The sequence below is a fragment of the Ambystoma mexicanum genome, chromosome 11, assembly GCF_040938575.1.
Source record: "Ambystoma mexicanum isolate Mex_15411 chromosome 11, UKY_AmexF1_1, whole genome shotgun sequence".
NCBI lineage: Eukaryota > Metazoa > Chordata > Amphibia > Caudata > Ambystomatidae > Ambystoma > Ambystoma mexicanum.
The window spans coordinates 211,620,175-211,641,811 of NC_090934.1; the positions used below are offsets into that span (position 1 = coordinate 211,620,175).

Consider the following 21,637-nt stretch of genomic DNA (forward strand, 5'->3'; position numbering starts at 1 on the left):
GCCACTGCATATCACTGGGCTAGTTGCCACATCTGGTTCCCTCTCCCCCGCTCGCGCTGAATTGGATGTAGAGGGAAGCTCCCAACGAATTTGATGCAGCTCTGCATAAACTTGATCTGCACTTTGATCTTAAAACCAGCACCATCCTCGAAAGGTATAATTTTGGTATGAGGGTACAGGAAGAAGGGGAGACTGTCGAAGAGTACCCAACTTCTTTGTGACATTTGTCCCTCACTAGTAAGTTCGGTGAAAAATTGGAGGAGCACATTGGGGATCAATTTATGATCCACTGTTGCAATGATAAAATAAGGGAGGCGTTGTGGCTCAAGGATGAGCCAAATCTAGATGAAGTGACTATTGCCAAACGTGTAGAACACTCAATAGCGTGTGGGGCTAATTTGAACAAAAAGGAAAATAAAAATGTGGCTAGTGAGATATTAACGGTGGGGGACCTAGGAAAAGAAAGTGCCAAAGCAAAGAAGACGAGTAAAGGTAGTGGGCAACATGCTCGTGATGTGGCTGACCTGAAAAGTGATAAAACAGAGGAAAGACTTTGTTACCGGTGTCCTAGTGCAAATCACTTTGCGAGTTCTCCCATATTTCCAGGAAGAAGAGTAACATGTTCCAATTGCAAAAGGTGGGGATAATTGTGGCAAAAATATTCTCTTGGAGGAGGTAGGAAAGTGTTATATGTAAATTGAAGCTCAGCAATCATCGGGTGATGAGGATGAACAAGTAGAAGTTACAGTTAACACTGTTAATTGTAATTGGGATCAATGTTCCCTCTAAGCTGTGCGCATGTGCGCTTGCCCAGCTTCTTTCTGGGTGCCGCTCAGAAGATTTTTAGCAGCGCACACAGACAATTCTCACCTATTCAAAAAGATTTAAGCAATTACCTGCAATTTTCTTTGTTTTAAAATAAGCAACTAGTCTTGATATTCTGCTAATTTGCATTACACTACTGTGCATGGGTGACCCTAAACACCTAAAATCCCTAACAGTAAAATACAGAAATAAGAGGTTAAAAACTAATATGAAAGACTGGCTCCATGAACAGAAGAATCTAACCAAGACATGCCTGCACACATTAACCAAATAATGTTTTCTCCCCACCCATGACTCCTAAACTTGACTCTACCACTTTTACCTTATGACTCCAACTTCTGCCCGAGAACACATTAAGATGCTACAGACAACCTTGACTCTTGGACTCTTGGATCTGTGAACGGTTAGCAGACATGTGCATACATCCACTTGTTTTATATCGGATACTGTCTGTAAGTAAGCTACTTAGATATAGGACCTTATCCTATACTTCCTCTTCTTCATACATATGTCATGCAAGTGCTTCGAACTGCCCCTTGCAGATTGGCGCATTATCAAACTCAAATATTAATTAACCCTGTGAGGATTTTGAGAAGACAAATGTGATGCTCAGCGTCTCCTACTTTAGCATTACCCTATAAGTGGAGAGCAACATTGCAATATCATTTACTTTGCCTACAAGGGATAATGGGTATGGACTATGCCTGGGATTACTCCATCCAAAGTATCAGGGCACCGGATGTTCAGACAGGAGAATGCTTTTCACACAATCTGAATAGTTTCCCAGTGTTCAGAGTTCCTTTAGGCATAGAACTTCACACAATATATGGTATCTCACTGCTATACAGAAACAGTTTCACTGAGCACTGTGTAATCCTACACAATGCCATAAGGGTGGGGTATGTTGCAAACAATCTATGCACTGTAAAAGAATTGTGTACATGCAGAGTCATGACATTCTCAACATTTATAGAATATGTTGAGGCATTAAATATGCCTTGATGCAAAGTATTGTAGGTCTGCAAATATCCCTGTGTGTGTTTACTGCTAAAATTCCACACTTTTTACAGTGCTCTATCAACTGGCATTGGAGGCTAGCAGAGGGGCCAGAAAGGGTATGGGTGGAAGAGCATAGGTCATCACTCCTTGCGGGTGATGAACAAATCGGTACATTTCAAAAACCAAGTCAGACGTTTCGGCCATACACTGAAGGAAATGTGTTGCTCGTTTGCTAAAGGATAGGAAATTCTAGTACTGGTCTAGACACAGCACCTTCTTTGTCTTTCTATGCTCCGCTGCTGAGGACTTTTCAATATAACCATGTGTTCTGTGTGTAACATCTCTATCTCCCTGCAATTTACAGAATTACAAAAGGAGTATCCATAGTTACAGAAGAATGGTGCTATTAATTTAAAAGAATATATATATATATATATATATATATATATATATATATATATATATATATATATATATATATATATATATATATATATATATATATATATATATATATATATATATATATACACACATCAACAGGGCTCCATAATAAACCTCAGTAAGGCTCTGGTTTAATTTTATCCAGGCTGTGGTGCGGAAAGGTGGGCAAACTATAGACTTTATTATGCGCCCTGTCGTTTCACTTCCTATGTCAGGGGTACAAGCAGGGCTCTAATCAGATTTTGCTCCCTACTTGGAGACAAATGATTTTTCAGGAAATACAAAAGTAATTAGCTTTGACAATAGGGATACTTTGTTTATTAAAAGATGTTCTTCTGCTTACAATTCCTCTTGAGATCGGGCATTAATATTATTGGAGTTCCTTCCTATGCCACTGCCCTACTGGTTACTAATTCGAAAAAATATGAGTGGAACTTTGTGGGTTGAAGCAACGATATTGTTTCTCGTTTTAGTTAGGCACATTTAAATTTTTTTAGGGAGTAAAAATGGATGGTGCATATGTCTCTTAGCTGTAAGGCTGGTGTTATCACTACCCACAAGATAACCTAATGTGGATATTAAGCAGAGGTACAGGAAAAATTGATCATATTCTGAGGTGCAGTTATTCTGATGCAATTATCATCCTTACACAAATGATTAGAATCATGTTCTCCTGGCCCTTGAATTACTACATTAAAGTGGCACTTTAACTCGTATCAGCAGGTTTTTGGACACATTGCTTTTAATTGCCATTAATCCATCCACAAATGTTGTATTCTGTATGAATCTCTTGAAAGTAACATCAGTTATGACGAGATATTTGGGTTTGTAGTACACAAGTGATTTTCCAGCGGTATAAAACATACATTTTTCTCTGCACATAAATATGTTTGCAAGGTAGTGTGGCAGATGTTGGAAGTGTTGGACTTGTTAATGAGTTTTCTGTACGATCACATATGACATTTTATTTTAGCATGTGTGTTTGGCAAGTGTTGTAAGATTTGTCAAGAATTTCAGTGGCTAGGAAGAGGAAATTCCTTTCCAAACTCTCTTCTGCAATAGTAGTTCACTAACTACGCATGCCCACAAAGTGGCTACCTCATTAGTCAGTTGCGCACATGGAAAATAATGTGCGTACAACAGCCAACAAGTTCCGCACATGGTGAAAAATAATAAGAGGGAACATTGATTGGGATGATGAATGCGATAGTTAATTCGCAGAATTGATGTGAATGGGTGGAGTGAATGAATGATGGCAGATTCAAGAGCAAAATTGTCATTGATGTTGTGTGATGTGTCTGAAAGGAAGGTTGGCTGAAAGGTATGGAATTTGCTTCCTTTGGACAAAAGGCCAGGGGGGGGGGATATAATTTAGGCAAAATAGATGTCATAGGATACTTTGTTGCTCATGTGAAATTCAGTTAGAGAGAAAATGACGGAAACATATGTCACCAGGAGTGGTCAAATGTTGTTAGGATAAAGGGAACAAAAGGGTTTGAAAATAAGATTGGACCCCAACACTGATGAGCAAGTGTTGCACATCGGGCAAAGTGTTGGCATGGCGGATAGATTTTCCAAGGTGTTCTCCAAAGAAATAGGGTGCATGAAGGGTATGATGCACAGGATTGTTCTCAAGGAAGGGAGCATTCCGGTGACTGCTAAGTTAGGTCCTGTGCCAATGCTGTTGACAAGAGGAGTGAAAAGTGATTTTGAGAACATTTAGCGAGTCAGGGGTGATGGGACCTGTTGGTAGTGTCGAATGGGTGTCCCCTTTGGTGGTAGTGAACTAAAGTGGAGAATTAAGGTTGTGCGGACTTACGAGAACTCAATAAATGTGTTGTAGCAAAGAGGCATCCGCTTCCTAACATGATGGAGATGTTGACAATGATAGGAAAGGCAAGGTATTTTTCCAAGTTGGACATGGTGTCTGCCTACCACCAGATTAGATTGGATGAACAGTCTAGGGAATTGACTGCCTTCATCACACATGAGGGTGTGTTCCACTTTCGCAGGATGCCCTTGGGTTTGGTTTCTGCCTCATGTGTCTTCCAGAAGGGGATGGATAATCTTTTGAAAGATATTCTGGATGTGCATGGTTTCCAGGATGGTATCCTGGTGTGGAGAGACATGGGAAATGCATGAAAATGTAAAGAACATTTTGGAAAAGAGGGATAACATTGAGGGCAGAAAAATTAGTGTTTGGAGTGGAAGCTGTAGAGTATCTAGGACGTGAGATTTCGAGTGATGGTCTGAGATCCAAAAGAGTTGGTGGATGGCATTAAGAAAGACAGGTCCCCGGAAAGTAAAGGAGAGTTGAGATCTTTTTTGAGTATGATAGTTTTATCAGAAATGTTTATACACTTTTTCGGATAGGATAGTCAAGATGAGCTTGCTCAAGAAGGGTATGGAATTTACTTGGTGTAATGTGGGAAGGAATTTCAGATGATAAAGGGTGAGATTGATATGGCGAGGCCCCTAGCCATAAGGAGAGTATAATTTGTATGGATGCTAGTGACTCAGGGATTGGAGCTGTGATGACCCAGGTTGGTCAAGATGGTCATGAGTTGGTTGTGACTCGTGTGTCAAAGGTGTTGAGAGGTGCAGAGAGGAATTACTTGGTTTTGGAGAAGGCCTTTGTGTGCCACTGGGGTGTGGAGAAATTCAGTAATTTTGTATGGGGTGCAGAATTTACCATTGGGACTGATCACAGGCCATTGAAGTTGATTTTCGAAGAGTAGGGTTTGAAGGTGTCTAGGAGGGTGACCTGCTGGGTGGCCATAATGCAGGGACATAACTTTGTTATGAAGTGATTCTAGTCTGGGAGAATATCTTGGTGGATCATGTCTCGAGGCTAGATGGGAGTGGGGCAGGAGATGGTGTGATTCGTATGGAAGAGTTGGTCACTGATGCAGTGTTTGTGACTCATGGAGTTGTGACGCATGAAGAGTGGGCAAGTGCCTTGAGGGAAGAGAAAGTATTTGGGAGAGTTGTGCATTTAGTCCATGATGGCTGGCCAGAGAAGAGGTTACTTGTAGGGAGGAGAGTAGTTTTTGGGAGGTGAGATTGGCACAGAGTGTCAAGAATTACTATTTATTCAGTTGGGACAGAGCTGTAGTGCCAAAGAACCTGAGGAGGATGTACATTGCACATGACACACATTGGGGTTACAAAAACCAAGGGGGTGTTGAGAAATATTGAGTGTTGGCCCATCAGCAAACCATATATCTTTTAATTTGTTTTGATTAGTTTTTATGCATGGTGAAATACATAACATTATGTTGTACATAAGTAAATATCCTTTAGTTACTGTTGCCAGCCTCCCCCCCCCCCCATTACCTCCCTAACCCCAACTTGTAACAGAAAACAAAAACTTAAAAACTTGGTCACAGGATATTGTTGTCCAGTTCATATGTGCCCATCAGCAAACTATAGTGAAGGTAGATGTGCCAGAGAAGGTGTGGTGTGATTTAGCGTTTGATACACTCGGCCCTGATGAAGAGGGTGGTGGACGTGGAAAATTCATTGTGATTGTAATTGATCTGTTTTCACGGTGGACGGAGTTCAAGATTGTGCGTGATGTTACGGTTGCTGCAATGGTGGAGTTTTTACAGTGCGTTTTTCGAGCAGGAGGGTTTGCTTAGTTCAATCCTGCCGGATAACTGTAGGCAGTTTGTTGGAGGATGTTTTCAAGAGTATTTTAAGGGTTGTGGGGTGAAACACAAAAGAATGGCAGCTTATCCCAAAACCAATCGAGCGGTAGAGAGAGTGAATCGCTGTGTGATGGGAAGCTGTGTGGATGGCCGGAGCATGTGGGAGCGATGAGAAGATAGCCGTGAGGGATAGGTTATATGCCTTGCGACTGGCTCCACATGCATCCAGAGGTGCGAGTCCTTTTGAACTAATGAGGGGAAGGAAACCCAACACCAAGTGCCGCCGCCTTGGTGAGGCAGAGCGCATGACTGACTGTGGGGAAGAGTTGAGAGTGAAAATGGATGAGAAGATAAGTGGGTAAAGAAGGTAAATCAAAAATTGGGCAGGAGTGTGGAGATTTCAGTAGGTGATTGGGTTTGCATAAGAAAAAGGGGTTGTGGAAAGGAGATTTATTATATTCTATCCCCGTCCAGGTGATGGAGGTGTTGAGTGGTGCAGTGAGGGGGTGTGGAGGCTGCTTGGAGGCCAAGTGTGGAATTTGTCAAGAGGGGCACGAATTAAATGTATAATGCTATGACGGTCTAGAAGTGTTATGCTTGGCAGCCACAGCAAGCTCTGGTCTGTTACCGACTGACATCCTCAGCCATAGGCACCCAGGTTATCATTTCAAATAGAAGGCTGTTTGTACGTAGTTGCGATGTTGAAAGTTGTTGTTGAAAATGCCAAATGTTGTTGTGTATAGTTGAGGGCGGGAGATGTTATGATGAGCTCCGTCTTGCATAATATAGAACGTCTGTCGAGGAACGCAGCAAGCACAATCCATGTTAGAATGTTATTATTGGAATAATGTCAGTTGCTGGAGATCGGGGCAAAGGTTGTGCTGGGGGGTTTTGCTGTGAGACCGAACTGAATAAACCTTAGTTACAACCTACCTCTGGAGTGTGGAGTTCCTTCTTTTCAGTTATATACCCCACTAAGGTGTTAGTGTCTTTGTGGGGATGTTGTCTTAAGTCCCTCTGTGAGTGTTTCCTGTCTCCTCTAGGGGTATCCCGCTGACAATGTCCCCTACTGGGTATTGAGCAGCCTCACCTTGGAGGTTGCACAGCAGTTCTTTTGCATCACATGCACAAGTAGGCTCTCTTTCGCACTCTCGCGCTCTCTCGCTCTTAGTGGGTAGTGGATATGCCGAACATCCAGTAACTACTCCATTAGTTTGTTTAGATCCCTGATGCTAATACATAATTGTATTTCAAGTGATTGCACACAACTATGAAAAACAATGTATGCAGCTACTAATGCAAGTATTTGCAAGAGTGCCTAGAGGTGGCTTGATTTACATGTTAAATCTTCACAATAACAAACTACGTTTTCTGTGAAACTCAAGAATAGGAAGAACCTGTCAGTTGAGAAATGTGTCAAAGTCAAGTTGATTTCTTCCCGCTTATTGCTTCCTCTCAATGCTCTGCCTCCATTAGTCTCCACCCTCCGTGCTGTCATATGACATACCTGCAGTGTTCTTTCCGTTCAGTCCATATTACCTCTGAAATAATGGTGCCTCCCACACGTTTTTCCCTCCTATTTCTTTGTGTTCTTTAACCAAAGCAAATGTTTAACCCCTGCCTATCACCCGAGAGGTCATGCATTTTAATCATCGTATGTAAACGTGAACACCTTCTACATCATTATTTTCTCATTTGATCTCCTGTCATGAGACGCATTATTCTTTGTTGCTCTGACTGGCTGTATTTAATCAATTGTTTTTAATGGTGTGATTGCTATGAATGATGGAGGGGCTTGCAGTGTAGACTGTCGATGGTTGATGGTAGACCAACCTGCAGTATAAAAGGTTGGTCTTGTCTGGAGAGGATGCACTGCTAGTCAGTGCTCCAGATAAGATTTGGGAGTATTTTACTCCCTATTTTTTAAAGTTTGGAGTAAAATGTAAGTCTAGTTCTCAAAGAGTGTTTTTATAAGTGAGTAAATGTTTTAACTGAACGTTTTTGTAATAATTTCTTTGCACCTAGTTATGCACATAAACCGGTTTACTTATTCCAATCCGGTAGTTATAATGGTAGTTTCTTCATGTGAAACTACATGAAGGACTTGTCCAAACTTATCCATGGAGATGTGAGGGTGAAGGCAGGAGCACAAGATTCTACATGACCTTTTCCTATTTTTTGTTGGTAGTTTTGTTACTGCCTATATTTATTTTTTGGGAGTATTTTCCGATTTTTAGGGAGTAAAAGTGGCTGATACACCCTTTATTTGTAGGGTTGCTGCTGGGAGTTCATGTTTTACAAAAAAATCAAAAGTAACTGGTGATGGTGAAGGTTACAAAAGATGTTTAAAAGGAATCCTGTGTGAAAGATGGTCAAAGTTGAGAATTTAAAGGATGCTGAGGGAGGCACAGGGGGGCTTGTGTTGAGCAAGAGAGCATGGTGTATTTCAGTTTGCAATTCTAAAGGTCTATAGTTCGGAGTACAGTATTTAAAACTTGCTGTAGTTTGTAGAAGGCCGATTGTCTGAAACGTTATAAAATTGTGATAATGAAAGGCTAATAGATGCGTCTGTGATACAAAAAGTCGGTTGGCATTGTCGAGGAACATTTTGTGCGTTAGTTTATTGTATTACAGGTTAAAGATCGGTGTTGAGGATTTCAGAAGTTGGGAATATAAAAGATTGCTTAGGCATCCATTACGTTGCATTGGGATTTAAATGGTAGCATTAGCATAGAAAGGGTTGATGACTTCAAGATCACTACATAAAGGGCTGGCATTGTACAGAAAGTATGAATGGTTATGGCTTCCGAATATGAGGGTTGGTATTGTTTCAAATGTGCTGGGTACAGAATTTCAGGATTTATGTTTTGTGTTTTTTATTTATTTTTTTTATTTTTTTTTAGGATGTACCTTTTTTCAGATGTTGTGGGCGACTGATAAATGGGGAGACGATAATGATGGTCAAGAGTTGGTGATACTCCTGAATGGCCAGTTAATGCATGTTTTGAACAGAAAACGATCATATAGAGTGGTTGACAGAAAATTGAGACATATGACTAGGCATAGATTATTCTTAAGTATTGTGGCAGCATTTCCAACCCGTCACACGTTGGTGTGCGAGGGCTGATAATTGGGGAAGCTCTTTGCATCGTTGAGGACTTGGCAATGCTTCTTCAGGTCTTATTTGCAGAAAAGATGTAGCCAAGTTTAGCACTTTTTCAGCCTGTCCAGTTTTGTTCTTCGTGTCTCATCAAAATGACTTCAGTAATCGTTTTAGATGCAGCCGATAGTGAAGGAGGGTGACCACTCCTGCCAGGCTGGTGATCCACGTTTTCATCACGATGGATTAGATGAAAGCCAGTGTATCAGTTATCAAGTAAAGGGTTTAGTGTAGGAGAACAAGAGAATTAAAGGTGGCCCAGTCCTTTTTCGTTTTGGCTCATTGTTGATACTGTAGCACCAACTAATGAAGATAAAATATTGCTATTGATTTAGTGACATTGTGGAGTGAGATCAGTCGCTGGTGTCCTTCCTTTGCAAGTATGTGTGGCTTCTAGGTGGCATATTTAGCACTGCCATTTAGATTCTTATGTGGCACTTCAGCACCGCTGTTCATTTTGCCTCTGATATGGCGCTTTAGCTTAACCATTCATGTTTGTTCATAAGTGGCACCACCATTAGTTTTGGTTCACGTGGCCTTTAAGCATTACTTAGTGAGGGTTTTTAGTTTTGTCTCGCAGTGGACTGCTTTCGCACTGCCATTGGTTTTGGTCCTTAGGTGGCACTTTAGTGCCATTTTTCTCTTTTATTTTTTTTTTTTGTGGAGGGCCATTCAGCTACAAATAGAGGGATACAAGGTTAGTTTTGTACTTGGATATGGGATGTGACCTAAAATTGACAGGGCAAACTGGAAAGCACAGGGGATGCATGCGCGGCTTGGGTGTTCAGAGATGGTGCACTTCTCATGTCAGTGCACCTTCTGTCAGCAGTCTGCCTTCTTAGTGTTTCCTCCTGGGTCGTTGTAAGATGTCTGTGTGACCGAAGGTGTTCCGATTAGCGAAACCAGTAGTTTTGGTTTTAGTAATTCTTATGTGCACGACAAAACGATCTCCACGTCCACTCTGACATACAAACACCATACCACATTTGCACATATTATATATAAGGTCTTGCCCAGGAATTGCAGGTTAACAATCAAGTGGTAATAGGTGAGGACGTTGGCGGTCTAGGAGGGCTTTTGAGTACTTCACTAACAGACACTTAATTTAATTGTTTTTTTTATTTTTATAAATTGTTGGTACTGTTAATCTAATTTAGTGTTTTTAGTGTTTACAGTTTAAACGTTTACACTATAAGCAATACAACAAAACCAAACAAAATCATTTAAAATACATAACCAACAAATAAACGCACACTTATTAAGGGATTGTAGACTCCACTATTTGTAGGACCAAATATATATAAATCAATCGTATAGAAACCACCCAGCCCACATAAGCATAACGTTAATTCATAAAATTGGAAACATTACGCTCCTTAAGTGCCATTGTATGTAAACATTTCCTTATTAAGTTAGGGTTGTACATAATTCGTTTTCTTTTAGTATTGCACTTGCCTATGCGGCTCGGACAGAATGTATGAATTTGATAAGTGCTTGGACCAAAGGTTCAAGGTGTGTGTAAAACCTACATTTTATTATCGGAAGTATTGTATGGGTTGTGTCGAGATGTAATCGTTAAAATGGGTATGGCAAATGTTTGACGGTTGGGTCTCCTTGTTGCCTGATTCTATTAAGACATTTTTATTTTGGTTGAGGGGGAGGAGGAATGTTGTGTCGGAGCAGGCATGTCTGTGTATTGGTTGGAGAGGTAATTAAAGGATAGTTCCGGGACTTTTTTTTATTGTCCCTACGGTTCGGCCATGTGTTTTTAAGCATAAATCGGTAGATCGTAGAAAACTTTCCTATGGACCTTACCCGACTTTTCGTCCATTAACGCACTCAAAATCAGCCGCCATTTTCTGATAATCCTATCATTTCCCCCCATCGACCTGGCTCACCTGCTTTTGCGGCACTAAATAAAATCCCCCGCCCCTGAAACAGACTTTATCAAAACATTCATATTCCCCGCCTCTATCCGAGACGTGACTGTGCTGCGTAGGCAAACGCGCCCAGGCGTCTTCTATGCAACTCCAAACAGAACCCGGAAATCAACACAGATCAGCTAACAACACAGCGCGCCACAATTGGGAATATGAAACTGTACTTTTAAATCAAACCGCAAGATTGTAAATTTGGTAAAGTACATTTATTTGACATCAAATGTTTAGAGAATATTCAGCGATTTTTATTTGCTCACGTTCCAAAAAGTTCGTTTTGAGGCACACGATGTTCCTTTGCTGTACACAGGGTCTTAGATCATCTCACAATACAGCGCCACAATTCGGAATATGAAACTGTGGTTTAAAAGCAAACGGCAAGATTGTACATTTGGCAAAGTACATTTATTGGAAATCAAATATTTAGAGAATATTCAGCGATTTGCATTTTTCTTTGCTCTCGATCCAAAATAGTTCGTCTTGAGGCAAGCGATGTTCGTGTGCAGTACACAGGGTGTTGGTTTACGATAAAATAAGCTCTTCGGTCGCACTGATAATCGCATGGCTGTTCCAACAACGAGGCACTAGGCCACCACAACGGTCTGTATGTTGCATCTAGCCGTTAGTACCGCGTAAGGGCATACTTGTACTTGGCGATCGTCCCATAAAATGGTCAGGGTGGTAACGTTGTTCACGCGGAGAAGCAACTGGCGGTTGTAAAAGCCATCCGCCGGTGTCTGGTACTCGTGACACATACAATAATGAAGGATGTACCTGTTTTTAAAAACATAAAAAATGAAATTAGTCTCACCATCAGATCTTTATTAAAATTATTCGTTTTATATATTAGGTCGGGAAATTATTTCATAGCTAGGACAGTGCAACTGGGTATTATACGTCAAGGGGGGGCTGTAGGATACTGAGACGGTCCCCCAGTGCAGGGGTTGACGGGGAGGCAGTGCAGGTGGAGAGTGGAAGGGCCCAGGACCGAGGTCGCAGACAGTGGACCAGTTGTAGCAGGGGAGAGGGAGAGAGAAAGCAGAAGCAAAGAGGAAGGTTTTGAGGTGCTTCCGTAAAAGGAGATGGTTCTCCTCAAGATAGTGCGCGGTACAAAACAATATGCCACATAGAACGAACAAGTACAACTTAACCCGTCTTTAAAGCTACTGTATAGTAATTAAATTGCGGTATAAACTCATCTAAAGAGTTACTTACATTATATTAGCATTTTCCATTGTGTCTGTGCGTAGGGCAGCCCCGAAATACCACTCCTTCTATGCCGACGTTATTTCTTCTAATGAACGAACATTAAATGGCTTTCGTTTCTGAAATTATATTCATTATTGTTTCTTACGTTATTGCCCCACACCCCCAAAAAGAAGTCTTTCGGGATGGTCCCGGCCTGTCAAGGTCAAATAACAATAGAACCTTATACTGAGTCGTGGGCCATTCCGGCACCCGAGAAAAAATCAGCTGACCTTCACTTTGAACGAGCACACATTCCTAGTTAGCTACATTCAGTGTAAGGCCATCTCACAGGACTCACAGAGCAATCACTTTTATTTACACAATACATAGCTACACATATTCAATGGGCCTGCGACATGTGGAGACTCGAGAGAACAGACAATCAAATTACAATCATTTAAACCGTGATGTGTATTTCTCAATGAGCTCTTCTTTAGGTGGACATGGAACAGAGGCAATGTTGGGTGGCAATGCAGTTGTCCCCTGCACAGGTTCGTTCACAACTCCATGTATGTGCCTATCTAGGACATCAACAATAAGTCTCTCAATAAAGTCATATTGCATATCCTCAAACACTGGTTTGATAACCCATTGTTTACTTCTTTTAGTGAAGCGTCCCTAAAGTTCCGGTCGTCCTACTTTGTTGACGGCCAACATTATGGTTATGTGCCAAGACCGCTAGAAGAGTCCGATTTATCATGCCCTCCATGCCAAAATGCAATCGTTTTGGCCTGTACTTTAGGCACATATTGTGGAACACCTCCAAATCTCCTGTGTGGCAGAATTCCGTGAGTCCCCTCAAATCTCTTGTTATAGTTTTATCAAATACAATCTTTTCAATGGCTTTGTGAGTGGGTGATGAAGGAATCAACCACTTCTTCTTCCGTGCCTCCTCTGTGGACAAATGGCCATGTTCACAATTGTGGAAATGTTGGTTTGTGGTCCAGCGGTGAACGTTGCTACAGTGTAGCATTACTGACCGCCATTTTTCCAGTAGAATTTCCAACGACCCTCCACATGTTTTTGAGCTCCACCAAAGATGGTTGCTGATTGACTTGGACCACTGTGAAATACCTTGCATATCTTTTTTTTTTACCTGCAGCCGACATTTTTTTATTGATTGTTTTTGCAAGATGCCAAACGTCAAATTGGTGATTTATATTTTTGTACTCTTCTCTCATTGTCTTGGCAATTGAAACGTGTCTGTCCGTGGCTATCAGGTCGATCACCATTCCCCGCGATTGTAGTTCTTGCAATGATGCTACAAAGCCAACTTTCTACATGGCCAATGAGGATGTACTTTGTGACACCTGCACGACCACCGAACTCACAATTTTCTTACTTTCCATGTCCTGAAAGTGGTAGGCGCAGTACTTGGCTGAAAATCCAGGGCTGTCGCACTGTCCATCACCGGCTAGCCTGAACCGTTTGCCCGCGAATGTACTATCAATAGACATTTTTTCCATTCTCCAAGCTTCGCTAATGGCTGGAAATAGATAATCGGTTTGGTATTTGTAGAACTGAGTTTTCGCAATGAAATGGATTCCCACAAACTGAAAGAAAGACTCTAACTTTTTAAAACTTGAACCACTAACAAGTGCAGCCGCTGCACAAAGTAGATTGCCTGCTGGCAGTTGCCCCAGCATGGGTTGTGCAGACCATGAGAAAGGATGATATTTTGTACAGGTGGCATGTATTTTAAGGTTAGTGCCTCGAATTGCACGAGTCACATTAATCAATGGCTCCCCACATACTTCCCCACCAACCGAATGCCCACATTTCATCCGAATAATAATATCAATCAAACAACTATCGAATACAATGAATTTGGCCTCTTTCCTTATACTGTCACTCTGCATCCCAGCTGGTTCGGCCTGTAACGTTGAGGACATGTCACTCACATGAAAGGTAGAATCTCTATCGTCTTCCGCTATGTTCAGTGATATTGATGGTGTTTCATTGTCGTCCACTTCATTCTCTTCCATTGCAACATCTGTTCCTTCTCCGGCGATGGGTGAATAAAACAATTTCTTCAACTTTCTCGCGGTCTTAGTTTTTGCGGGTGTGGATTCTGTAAATTGATCTCCCGACTGCATCCGAACTACCAGGAGGACATTCACTATCAATGGCTGGTGGTGGTATAGCTCCGTTGTCAATCACTTCATATTCTTCCCATTGGCACGATGCATCTCCAGTCTCAAGTCCCTGCCAAAAGGTTTGACAAGCAACATCTCTCGTTCGCTTCACTGTCTGTGTAGATCTAGTTCGTACACCCACTCGCAACTAGAGGACAGATTGGAAAAGGGATGTTCAGTTTAAACATAACTTACAGTATTGAACTATTAACAGTGAAAAACAACATAATATAGTGACCAGGACACTAACCTTCTTTTGCTTTCTTTTCTTTGAAACTTTCTTGCCTCGAACTTCAACATCAGGACGCTGTTGCTCCGACTCGTGTGTGCATGTCTCCACTTCCTCTTGCGCTGCAACGACTATATTTTCACGATAAGCACATCCATCACGCACTGACGCTCCATCGACTCCCTGAAACATAGAACTGTCAATAGTATGTATAATAATATTGAAAACACAAAATGTACTTGGGGACCAATACCCACGTACATCTCAATAGCAAAACACGAATGAACGCTTTGTGTAGAACATTCAAACGACAATTATTCACGCATTGTTGATCTAGTTAGATGGAACTGTCAAGATCCATACCTCGGGCTCCTCATAGACTTCCATTGATATTATTGAAGATGATGCTTCAGTAACTCCCTGAAACACAGTAATTGCATTAGTATGGTTTTCTATTTTGTTAAAAAGAACATAAACTTTGTGCAGGCGTCAACGGCTCATCTAAATAGACCTGCACAAATGATCAGTTGTCTAAAATAAATGGATATGTAAATATGATTCGATTTGCTCGATCGTTGGAAGTGTCACCACCCAGAGATCTGCATCAACTACTAGGGGTGATGTTCTTGTAGAAGAAGCTCCGTCATCTCCCTGAAACATAGTACTTGCGTTAATAAAGAAGGAAGTATAGCGGATGTAATCACGTCATATGATTTCGCTTGATCGAACTGTCAGTATCCATACCTCGAAATGCATGAGAACATCAAGGGACGATGTAACTGCGGTGCACACTTCTGCAAGCTGTTGCGCCGACCCGTAACTGCATGCTCCCCCTTTTTCTTGGACTAATGCTCCATCGACTCTCTGAAACATAGGACTTTCATTAGTAATGAACACAATATTGAAAAAAGAAGACACATAGGAGGGCGACGACAGAAGGACATATCAATGGCTAAAAACGAAAGAAACATTGTGTGTAACAATCACGCTACAAGAATGCAAGATCTGATGATCTCCATCGATGGAACTGTCCGGAAACGTACCTCGAGCATCTGAGTGACATCAACGGTTGTCGTCCATGCGTCGGACTCCTCAGCATCTCCCTGAAAGACAGTACTTGCATTATTTTGGATAACAATAATTATAACTGAAAACAAAGACTAGAGGACGAGTACAAGGGTGTACCATTAGGTAAAATAATTACACGATAAATTAAAACTATTGATTTACATGCCTAAAACAAGTCAGTGGCAGAATAGCTAAGTAAGATTACCCGATAGGCGCTTGAAGTGGCTGATGACTGCAATAACGACACGGATGGAGAATCTTCCGCCTTCATATTGAGTGGATACATAAATGGGGAAATTATTGTTAGCTAATGCTACACACTACCGCAAGGCCGAAAGATAAATACGTAAACTTGACTCACCAGTGGAGGGATGTGGACGAATAGAGTGGTAATAGCGGTTGAGAGCAATTTTCGCCTTGCTCGCGGTGTGTTCTTCTTTATTAGCAATGATGTGGAGCTAAAGTGCCTGCTGCAGATGCGGTATCGATCACCCCTCTTGTCCGCAAAGACCTCTAGGACTCTACTTTCAAGCTCAGACGGTGGATATCCGCAATATCGGACCCATTCTCTTATCTGATCTATTGTCTTAGGGAAAACATGCATTATAGTACCTTCAGATTTATTATGGGTCTTCGAAGGCCAACCGCCAATGGAACAGGCAGGCATTGTGGAAAGTTCTGAAAAGTAAAGATTCTCTATGAATACCAATGTGTTAAAAAATTAAATGACACATAAAAGGTTCAATGCAAGGTTCGTTTTGGTTCTTGGAACTATACACGTTATTCACATGCGGATAAGTATTTGAATAACTTTAAAAAAATAGAAAAATAATTTGACTAAACTCAGAACATGTGACTAGTTCATTGCATGTACTGTCTTGAACGAAAAGAAATTGGACGCAAAATGATTATGGTACATGGCCTTACCTTGACGAACAAACAGTTAGATGCAGGGATCAGAGTAGTTTCTTGTCGTAGAACAGGGAGCAGTTCACAGGTTGCAAACTGACGAGTTTCCTCGAAGTGGTCACAGAAGTTCACAGAGACGAAGAGCAGATAACCAGCACCTTCACGGGTTGACTAGCAAAGCGCAAAGAAGTTCTCATTAGAAATATGAAGTGGGTTATAAAGAATTCGAAACAGGGGTGTGTTTGTGAATGAATGACGTGTATATGTCGTGGCATTATGCGGTTTGCAGGGGGCCGTCCAGCGTGAGGGGGGATGCTTGGCAGGAGACACGGGGTCTGGAGGTAGACATGGGAACAACAACCCATGCTCTATAGACCACTTTGAAGTGTACATGGTCTTTGGCACCTCTTGGCCTTTATCGCTCCCTGACAGCTCCACTTGCCAGCACAAGTACCCCGGTGCGAACTGCCTTTGATAGGGCGGGGGGGGGTGGATTGGGGCGGGGGTCGTGCAAACAAGACTCGTTTGCCGCAGGGCCTCACCAAGGAGAGGCCATCTAACTGCATGTAAGAGGCAGGCTGCAGGATCTAGTACATGGAAGGCAGGGGGGTGAGTTTATAAATACCTCCCCCTCCCAGGAGAATATATGGGTGCAGTTCACCCTGGAGACCCTGGATGCCTAGGCAGTTAGTCAGCAGCAGGCTGGCCTGTGGTGGCAAGGCGGCACGGGCCAGAGGGGGTCATCTCTGTTCCCGGTGCCCAAAAGGATGATTTATTATGATCAACCATATGGATTATTTACCTATAACCATGTTTTGTATCAATAAAATCCAACGGCCTTCCTTTTATTGCCAACGCTTGAACAAAGTGGTGTGGTAAGTATTTTTGGGGGAGGAGGCAAGGCCGGGAGGCTTGATGCCAACCCGCAAAATAACATATGTATGTCTGCTGCATATGGGTTCAACGGTTATGTGGATTGAAGGTGGGCGGCCAGCGTGAGGGAGGATGCTGGCCGGAGACATGTGGTGTGACAAGACAAGGCACAGGAAGACTATTCAATGGAGACACACTAGATTCATTTAAAAAATCAAAACAACCATTGTTAAAATATGTTGGGTTTTATTTTAGATCTTAATTTCAATTGAACATAAATAATAAACATTACACATTGTAAAGTTCCGGTTGCAGCACATCCAGGGAAAATCCGCGGTATTGTCCACTGTCGCTGCGGAAATGTTGTCTAATGGCAAGTACCGCACAGGCAGGTATTACTCTCCGAACGCGGTGTCCGAGCCTCCCGTGAAGCCACCAAGTGAAGCAACGATAGGCCACCAGGCTGTAACACCTGTGAAAATGAAAGATGCAAACTGTATTAAAATGACAAAACTTTCTTATCACTGTCGATTCAGGTAAAAAATTTCATTCTGCTTTGAAAAAAATTCTATCTAGAAAATGCACAATATGGAACCAATTTACATGCAGTCGAATGATATGTAGATGTAATTTTATATGTGGGAGACGACCATGACATAGTAGTGGCATCACTGACATCACAACCAGAGTATACTTACTCGTTACTCGGATTACGCGGACGAACAGTGCCGCGAAGTTCGTGCATAAGCACCATCATCATCCTCAACACGGTCCATGAGAGGCAGGCTTCCCTGAACTCTGGCAGCTCGGTGATGCATTGCGGACTTGGCTCGCCTTCCGAAATGTAGGCCAAGCACCCGAAATTTTCACGGCAGCAGCAGTTCTCCTCCTCAGTTGGCATTAGCTTGCACCGATTGCACGTGCACCAGGTGGAGACGCCGTCCATGCGACATGGTCCAGGCTCTTCCTCCATTGACTGGTCCTCCCAACTGCCGTCCGAATCCCCATCGTTTTCGCGTGCTTGCCTTTCCAGTAGTTCTTGCTCGGTGTACTCGGGCTTGTACATATACAGCATTATTGTAGCCATTGTGTGTTAAAGAAAGTAAAATAATTTACAGAGATGGTACAGGTGTTCACAAGGCCTAGAAGCGGCGAAGGTAGCTGACCAGAGCACAGAAACGAGTCACAGAATACTCAAAGTAACACAGAGAGAGTAATGGAATCGAAAATCTGCAGCTGTGTGTTGTGAAACGGTGTGTTTATACTTATTGAGGAAAGAGGTGTCCTGCCATTTCCATGGCGACACTTCATTAGCTGAGGCGCAGCGATTGTTGACACGAAACGTGCTTTGGCGTTGGGAAATGGGCGGTACGCGTCTGCTGATGTCCGGCTCAGGGGCGGGGGATTTGATTTAGTGCCGCAAAAGCAGGTGAGCCAGGTCGATGGGGGGGGGGGGGGGGGGGGGGAAATGATAGGATTATCAGAAAATGGCGGCTGATTTCGAGTGCGTTAATGGACAAAGTCGGGTAAGGTCCATAGGAAAGTTTTCTACGATCAACCGATTTATGCTTAAAAACACATGGCCGAACCGTAGGGACAATAAAAAAAAAAGTCCCGGAACTATCCTTTAATGTTAAACGCCTTGGAAAGCGCATAATGGGGCTTAAAAACCTGTTGAAGTGCTTTACCCCACGTATACTTGACAATACACAACTGTGTTTTTGAGGACTGGTGTGTCCGATTCCTTTCCATTTTGCCCACTCGGTGTAAGATCTTATTTAGTGTTGGGGTTATCACAGATCCCAGTTTGTTGGCTCAACTCTGGTCTCGGTAGTGCTAGTTTGTATGACATGGAGGTTTTCTTTTGTCCGATTCGAAAAAAGACTGCTGGGTTTGCTCATGATTGTGTCGGGTGGGGGAGGGCAGAAGAGAGCAGGCAAATGTATGTTATGTTGCTAGTCTATTTGATAAGTGGGTGGTTGCTTGCTTGGTGCAGGGGTAAACATTTCAAGTTCTGAGATACTAGCCAGGCTTAAATTATTTTCCACCTCAGTTCTCAAGATGACGTAGCACACCATTTCGAACTCCACAATGATCAAGTATCACTTGCCATTGGCTAGTGGTGAGTTCGTATTTTGAGCACTTCCTTGGTGCATCTCCAAACTGGAATAAGGAATTGATCACACTAGTTAAGAGGGTTGTTGCTTTTCATTTGGCTTAAGGACAAAACCTTTTTAGTGTAAATGTGCTCATTTTGGCCATGGGTGGGTCCTCGGGTCCTCTGTCATAGGAATAGGTTTTAGCAAGACCTATGTCGTTTCAACAGTGTCTCCAATGGGGTGTGTATGTTTGTTGAAAGGGTGCATAGAATAGAGGAGTTCATTTAGTCCTTGTCCATGCTGAATTTATCTGATCGGAGTTGATTGGCGACTGGTGGCCAGTAGGCTATTGGGGATATAGGTTGAGTCTTGAGTTGCCCGAGGGGCATGCAGGTGAATAACCAAAGTGTTGAATGGGGAAGCAGTTGGGTGTTAATGTTGAGCTTGACAGACAGCAAGTGTGGCCTTTTCTTCATAGTGGTGATCTCTTACCTGTGGGTTCCTTTTGCAGCTGTCCTTTTCTGACGCGACATTTGACGTTTGCCATTCCGATCATCGGTGGAATCCTCTTCTTCTTCGTCATCAGTTCCCTGTTGCGGACAAGCTTCAGTGACCCAGGAATTCTTCCCAGAGCCACCCCCTGTGAAGCTGCAGACTTGGAGAAGCAGATTGGTGAGCACATGAGCACAATGTCTTTTTTTCCACCTCTGGCACATTTGTTTACAGATGTGCACTGAGCTTCCCAGCCATTTTGTGAATCTTTATTCAGTCTCTCTGGCAAAATGTGTGTATATAAGAATATGCTGAAGACCTTGGTGTGCAGATGTGGTGGTTTCTATCTTGTATTGCACCACAGTCCTTTTTTTTTTTTCTTTGTTTTTTTTTCTCCATGGTAGAAGAACCATTGTAAATGGGCATGAATCATGTACCAAGTTGTGAGTAGTGGTAAGTCTCAAAATAACTGTTCTACCAATGTATCTTTCATTTATTCTATTGATTTTATAGTTGTTGTTTACTTCTACATCTCATCCCCTTTCCTTCATACTTATGGGACATTCTGACGGGACTGCAGCACTTTTTTGTAGCAACTGTGCACTACCTGAAGGTGTTCCATATTTGGTCTCCCCTTGAGGGTGGAGGGAACATACATTTTCTGGAGTTGATGTCCTCTTGGTTCTTAAAGCCTTTTTGTCGCACATCATGAACAAAACAGTTTGTATTCAAACAGACCGTGCGGTATCAATGTTTTATGTGAAGAAATGAAGAGGAACCAAGTTTTACCCTCTTATACGGCTGGCGGTATAGCTTTGGGAATGGGCGTTACATAGAGAAATTTGACCACAGGCAGTTAACCTTCCAGGATTGGAGAATTCGACTGCGGACTCAGTCGCTGGGCGACTGCAAACCACCAGTGGGATTTGAACACTGATCTAAATCTTATTATCATGGATTACAAAGCTTCCCACTCCATTTGCAGCAAAAGAAAAAACAAAACTTTCAATTTATGCCTAGAGATGTTTTAGGCCCAAAATCACTGGGAGATGTTCAGGAGATCTCTTGGTATGTGTTGGTGTTTCCTTCTCTACCTCTAATCCACTGAGCTTTATTGAATGGCAGTTAACTGCAGTCTACTGTTCATAGCTCCTTGGTGGCCACCTAATGTCTGGTTTCAGATCTGGTGAACCTTTCAATCTGTCTGGCAGATCTCCTGAATGTTCTTATCAGAGCTGCCTAAATATTGCATCCCTCCCCATGATGGCTCCAATTTGAAGGTGTGGTCCTGAAATCCAATCAATAGGCCATCTTGGCCTTTCAGAAAACCGTATCCAATCTGCTCATATGCCTTGCATGTGAGCAAAGTACAAAAGCAAGTGGCCCGGCCCTTGCATACATTTAAGAAAGGACCAATTTATTTTTGGTGCTAGAAATAAGTGCTCAGTTCCTGTACCAAAGGATGGAATGTCCGACACATATGGAGGAAAGGGGACTAGGAGTATGTTAGTCTCTACCATGAGTAACCTTTTTCTTTTATTTGATAACTAACTCGCACATTTCAGGATT

The 21,637-nt window shown here is 42.3% G+C and overlaps 1 protein-coding gene across 2 annotated transcripts in view; it reads left to right on the plus strand.

Annotated features, from left to right (window-relative positions):
* ZDHHC18 (zinc finger DHHC-type palmitoyltransferase 18) overlaps positions 1-21,637 on the plus strand; it is a 474,560-nt gene that overhangs the window by 47,563 nt on the left and 405,360 nt on the right. For both annotated transcript variants that reach the window (XM_069622871.1, XM_069622872.1), the window contains exon 2: positions 20,088-20,248. In XM_069622871.1, the coding sequence (XP_069478972.1) occupies positions 20,088-20,248 (161 nt within the window). The remainder of the gene's footprint in view (positions 1-20,087; positions 20,249-21,637) is intronic.